The 6,000-nt window shown below is 38.0% G+C and overlaps 1 protein-coding gene across 1 annotated transcript; it reads right to left on the reverse strand.

The window, feature by feature from the left end:
• Positions 1-856: 856 nt before the first annotated feature.
• LOC142181931 (uncharacterized) lies at positions 857-3,302 on the reverse strand. Its single transcript, XM_075255622.1, has 6 exons — positions 2,586-3,302; positions 2,440-2,481; positions 2,088-2,318; positions 1,721-1,812; positions 1,309-1,651; positions 857-1,264 (listed from the first exon to the last, which is right to left on the reverse strand). The coding sequence occupies exons 1-6, from the start codon at positions 3,300-3,302 to the stop codon at positions 857-859; spliced, it is 1,833 nt and encodes a 610-aa protein (XP_075111723.1).
• Positions 3,303-6,000: the final 2,698 nt, after the last annotated feature.

Raw genomic sequence — 6,000 nt, forward strand, 5'->3', positions numbered from 1 at the left:
ACTTGGCGGGGGTGTGCATCAACTGATGCAACTCCGAAGAGAACAGTTGCTAGGTGGAGGTGGTATGTTCAACAATGGTTTGATTCTTCTTGTTTCTTACAACGGGGTTGCCCAGTAAGCTTAGAAGTTTTGGCCAGAGTTGTTCACACGCTCGAAACGCAAACCAAGGTGGAGATTGAAAATGTTGGTTTATGTTTAGTTAACAATGGCATGCTGAAAATGTTGGTTTATGTTTAGTCAACAATGGCATGCCAATTGGAAGAGTTGGTGGAAAGAGTTGGTGTGGATGCTAGGAGGAAGCTTCCTCCTTTGATGTCACCCATGACATCAAGAGGAGGTAGTTTGATGTCAGCAATGACATCAAGAGGAGGTCTTTACCTCTATAAATAGATGCACTCCTTCACTTGTAGAAATTATCCCAAAATAATACAATACATTGTAGTGAGTAGAGAGTTAAGAGAGAAATTCTCTTAAGTGTAATTGGGAAATCTCCCCTTCCTTTGTTAATATTAAAAGGGCAATTGTTCTCTCGTGGACGTAGGATTATTTTGATCCGAACCACGTTAAATCTTGTGTTCTTTCTTTTACGTTTCCGCTAACAATACTTCTTCAACTAAATCCCCTTAAAGGAAGACATTGTGCACATCCATTTGAAAGATTTGCCAATGCCTAGCTGCAGCTACTACTATTACAGACCTAAATGTGACCATCTTGGCCAAAGGAGAGAAGGTCTCTGTATAGTCCAAACCTTCTTGCTGACTATAACCTTTAGCCACTAGTCTGGCTTTGTATTACTACACTTGAAGCTGTATATTTAACCTTGAACACCCATTTGTCCGCAATTGGAACCTTGCCGTTAGGAAAGATCAATTATACTCCAAGTGTTGTTCTCTTCTAAGGCAGTGATTTCAGACTTCATAGCTTCAATCCACTTGAGATTCTTAACTACCTCTATGTAAGTCTTTGGCTCAATAATAGCTGAGTGGGCAGAGAGAATAGAGCTGTAGACAGAAGAGATATTAGCATAGCTCACATAGTTGGAAAGAGGATAGCAACAGTTAGATTTTCCTTGAGACTGAATCACATAGTCCTTCATCCACAGTGGTGGTTTAGATACCCTTTGAGATTTTCTGTTAGGCTCAAATGCTTTAGGAGATAATATAAATGGTGAGGTATCAACAGGCAGTTTTGCAGGTAGAGTATTGATGTGTGCATCAGTAGCCAGATCTGGATTCTCAGTTGAGGTTAAGGTATCAGTAGAATGCTCAGTAGAGATGGTAGCAAGAGCAGATCATCCTAAAGAGGTACTGTCACTCTGTTGTCAGAGACACTATGAGGTGATAATTCTAGGATAGGAAATAGAGAGGATATAGGCAGGTCAATATGTTTAAAGGAATAGACATCCTCTTTAAACACCACATCTCTACTCATAATAAATTCCTTGGAAGCCAATGTATACATCTTGTACCCCTTTTGAACTATTGAATAACCAAGGAAGACTGTTGGAATAGCTCTAGGGGAAAATTTATCTGTTTTCATCACCTCTGACAAATAACCTAGGCACCCAAATATTCTCAAGTGAGCAAGAGAGGCAGGGAAACCATGCAGAGTTTCATAAAGAGTCCTGCCTTTGAGAGTGGAAGCAAGCAACCTGTTTATAAGTTACACTGCAGTAGAAACACACTCTCCCCAAAACCTAAGAGGAATTGAGGCCTGAAACCTGAGCGCTCTGGCTACATAGAGTATATGTCTATGCCTTCTTTTAGCTAATCCATTTTGCTGTAGAGGCACATGAGCTTTGATGAATGATGCCTAGTGATTGAAGTAGATCTGTCATCTGATTGAAAAACTCACAACCATTATTTGTCCTTAGAACCTTAATAGTTGAAGAATAAATGTTTTGTACCATTAAGAAGAAATTCGTGAGAACAACAACTGTCTCAGCTTTTGAAGGTAATAAAAAGATCTAGGTGATTCTGGAATGATCATCAACTAATATTAAGAAGTGCCTTTTCCCATCATAGGTAAGGACCCCACACATCATCATGAATAATATTAAAATTGGAATGAGCAATTGAGGTACTTACAGGAAATGGTAGCCTTGTTTGCTTGGCCAAAGGACAAACAGTACAATGCTTCTCAATATCCTCAAAATGCATAGATTGAAAAACACTTACTCTCTTCAGTACATCCAAAGGTACATGACCTAATCTCCTATTCCACAAGGCTACATTTATTTTATTATTCTCTGTGGTATTTACAGTGAGAGACCTTGGATTTGAGCTTGCACTTCTTGTAGCAAGTGCAACACTAATTTTCTTTATTGCACTTTCAGAGGTGAGTACATACAATCCACTGTCTTATCTACCAATCTCCTTCACCTGTCCATTAAAGAGATCCTGGAAGATGCAATAGTCAATATATAACATAGCTACACACCTTAACTCCTTTGTAATTTTTGAGACAGATAAAAGATTGTATCTGAACTCAGGAATGTGCATCATATTAGTTATCTTGTGACCAGGAAATATATATGTGGAACCTATGTATATCACTGTAGCTACATCTCATGTGGGTAGACATACTTTTCCTTCTTTAGAGTTTCCCAAGTGTTTTAAGACAAACATCATGTCAAGTCTATGTAACATGTGATTTGAAGCTCCAGTGTCAATTATCCACTTAGGTTTATCTGTAAGAACAGTTATACTATGTGTCATACCTGCTGCCATGGCAGAACCACTATTCTCATTCCCTTTTCTTAACATTTGCATGATTTGATTGTATTGCTCCTGTGTAAATTGAGGAATTCCTCCTATTGCAGCTTGAGCAGACTGATTGTTAGGAGAGTTGGACACTTGTAAGGAAACTGATGGATTTCCAGAAGCTGTTGCAAGGTTGATTGGAGTCCCATATGTTCCTCCAGTAGGATTGTTAGAGAACTGATTTTCTCTAGCATATGGAGCTGAATTTGCTGAGGAGAATTTCTTCTTAGGCTTGAAATCTAAGGGATATCCATGAAGCTTATAGCATGTCTCCGTAGTGTGACCTTTGAAGTTACAGTAGTCATAATATAGCTGGTTTTTTCTCGGTTTAAAGTTATTGTTATAGTATGAGATTCCCTTGTTACTGAATAAAGCTGGATTAAAATTCAAAGAACTAGGAGGATAGGAACCAGTTTTGTTAGTGAATTGAGTTTGATTGGGATGACCTTTGTTGGTGAATAGAGCAGTTCTTTCATGAACTTCAGATACATTGATGGTATGATTAGCCAGAGATCTTCTACTTTCTTTTGAGATTATCATAGAGTAGGCTTTTGTTTATGGAAGGATAGGAGACTTAGTCAGAATTTGATTACTAGACTATGCATATGACTCGTTCAGTCCCATTAAGAACTGCAACATTCTCTAATATTCAAAGTGTTCCACATATCTTTTAGATTCTTCACATTCACACTCAGGGGAGGGCATAAGTGCATCAAACTCAGCCCACAATTCCTTCAATTTTGCAAAATTTTAAGATACTTACGAAATAACCTGCAATAGGGTGGCAATCTGCTTGTTCAAGTACAGGACTCTCGAGCCATTCACCTTCTCAAAGCTTTATCTGAGATCACTCCACACTTTGTGAGCACTTGTGGCATATACCATTCCACGCAATAATTCAGTTCTTACAGAGTTCATTATCCATGAAAGTATTATGGCATTACACTTCTCCACAATTCATAAAGGGAGACATCAAATTTTTCCTTAAAATACCTTCCATCTACAAAACCTAGTTTACTTTTCCCTAGCAAACTAACACGCATAGAACTACTCCATAAAGCATAGTTTTCATGTATAATTCGCTTAATTGAGATGAAAGAGCCACTTGAAGTATTAGAAGGTTGAAGAAATAATGGATGATGCTGATCTATGACTGTAGTACCAACATGAGTTGGATCTGTTACTGGGATTGAAGTACCGCATCAAAATTGACTCGCATTAGCAGAGATATCCTCAACTCTTGTGCCTGTACTAGTACCATCAGCTTTGACCGCCATTGATGACCAGAAACTAGAGCTCACACTAATTTCTCAACGACGATTCAATCACAAATTGAGGTGAATCGAAGAAATTGCATGTACGAAAAGAAGAACTAGAACCAGAAATCACTTAGAGTGATCTACTTGAATCAGTTGTCTCCATACGTTCTGATACCATGTTGAAGTCTAGAACCTTCAGTTGACTAAGAAGATAGACATGAGAAGGAGAAGAGGAAGATGGACTTCCGCAGAGAATAACTCATGTTTACTTCATTGAAAGATGAATTGTGTCTATTAAATGTGTACAGTATCAGTATATATAATATATACACACGAGTATCTACATCTCACCAGCCTCCACTACCTCCTTTATTAACTTAGATAGTGACAGCTGTCACCTACTAACAAACTTACCTAACTAACTGATTTTAATTACCTAAGCTATTAACAGTCCACAGGAGTGTCCTCTACTCTAGACTTCAAAATACCTCTCTAGCTAACTCAAATTGTCACGATTGATGTTTAATTTTTCAGATGATTTTCACAAATATTCACTTTTAGTGTTGCTAATTGGAATATAACTAGCTTTTAGGAAATAATTGAATATAACTACAACTTAACAAAGTGATAAACACCCTCGTTTTCCTTCTCCCTCCCCCACTCCGCTTTTTTTTTTTTCCTTCTTGTACTTTGCACAGGAAAAAAAGAGAATGGGTTTGGAGTATTTATAAGGACGAATTACATGTTGGGACTAAAATTGTAGTGAAGAGGATGAAACCTGGGGTAATAGGTACAAGAGGAATGAACTAATTCCAAGCAATATGTATTTGGTTGCTCTGCTTGGTTTAGTGTATTAATGTCAATGAGAACCTTTTCGTGCATAAGTATATGCCACATGAACTTTCAGTCCGCATTCAATTAGCTTGAAACAACAAAATAAAATAGATAAGACTCATAAAATATATAAGAGAGTTTATGGAATTTTCCTTAAGTTCAGGCAATTTTCCATGAAGTTCAAGAACCGGAAGTTTGAATTGTGGCAGTTCAAACTTTAGGAAATTTCTTGAAGTTCATATGGCAGTTCAAACTTTAGAAAAGTTTTTGAAGACCATGTGGCAGTTCAAATTTTAAAAATATTTCCTAAAGCTACGTTATTTTTTAATTAATGTGTCATATTCTTAAGTTGTGATTGTTTTTCAACTAATTTGCAAATACAGGCTACAATCTCTCTCCTACTGGACTCAGTTAGTGCTATCGAGTTCAGTGTAGAGACCAACGAAATGCTTATGCTGCTGTGTCCCAAAACTATGACCAAATGCAGACTGGGTCTAGTCTCCCACAACAACCAGGGTGTGACCAAACCACTCCTCAACTTGACACCAGTTATCAACATTAAGAGAAAGAACCAAAGGAAACAAACAAGGAATCCTCAGGGAACGGAGAAGCCTCACAGAAACCAGTCCGCACACCACCAACCACTCCTGATAAACTACATCATATGGAATGTTAGGGGTGACAACAGTGCTGAGTTCAAAAGGCACTGCATGGATATGATTCAGCTCCACAAGGCAGCACTGCTGGTCTTGCTAGAAACTAAGATGGCTAACCACAAAAGGCTGACAAAGGAGCTGCATTTTGACATGCTTATCTAATCTCCGAATGTTGGCTTATCTTGTGGGATTGTGATAATATAGAAAGAGGACAGTGTCATTATTGAAGAGGTTTCCACCACCCCTTAGGGCATCCATGCCATGGTAAACTCTCATCCCACACCCCTTGGTTATTTTCAGCAATTTATGCTAGCAACATTTTAGCTGATAGGAAGTTGCTATGGGATAGTCTAGTTACTACCTCCAAAAACTACACTTATTCCACAAAAAAAGAAGAATTCTATCCAGAATTGCTGGAATCCAAAAATTCCCAAATTACCAGTTCAGTAATTACCTGTTAAACCTAGAAAGCAACCTGACCAGAGAACT

The sequence above is a fragment of the Nicotiana tabacum genome, chromosome 6 (assembly GCF_000715075.1).
Source record: "Nicotiana tabacum cultivar K326 chromosome 6, ASM71507v2, whole genome shotgun sequence".
Classification (NCBI taxonomy): Eukaryota; Viridiplantae; Streptophyta; class Magnoliopsida; order Solanales; family Solanaceae; genus Nicotiana; species Nicotiana tabacum.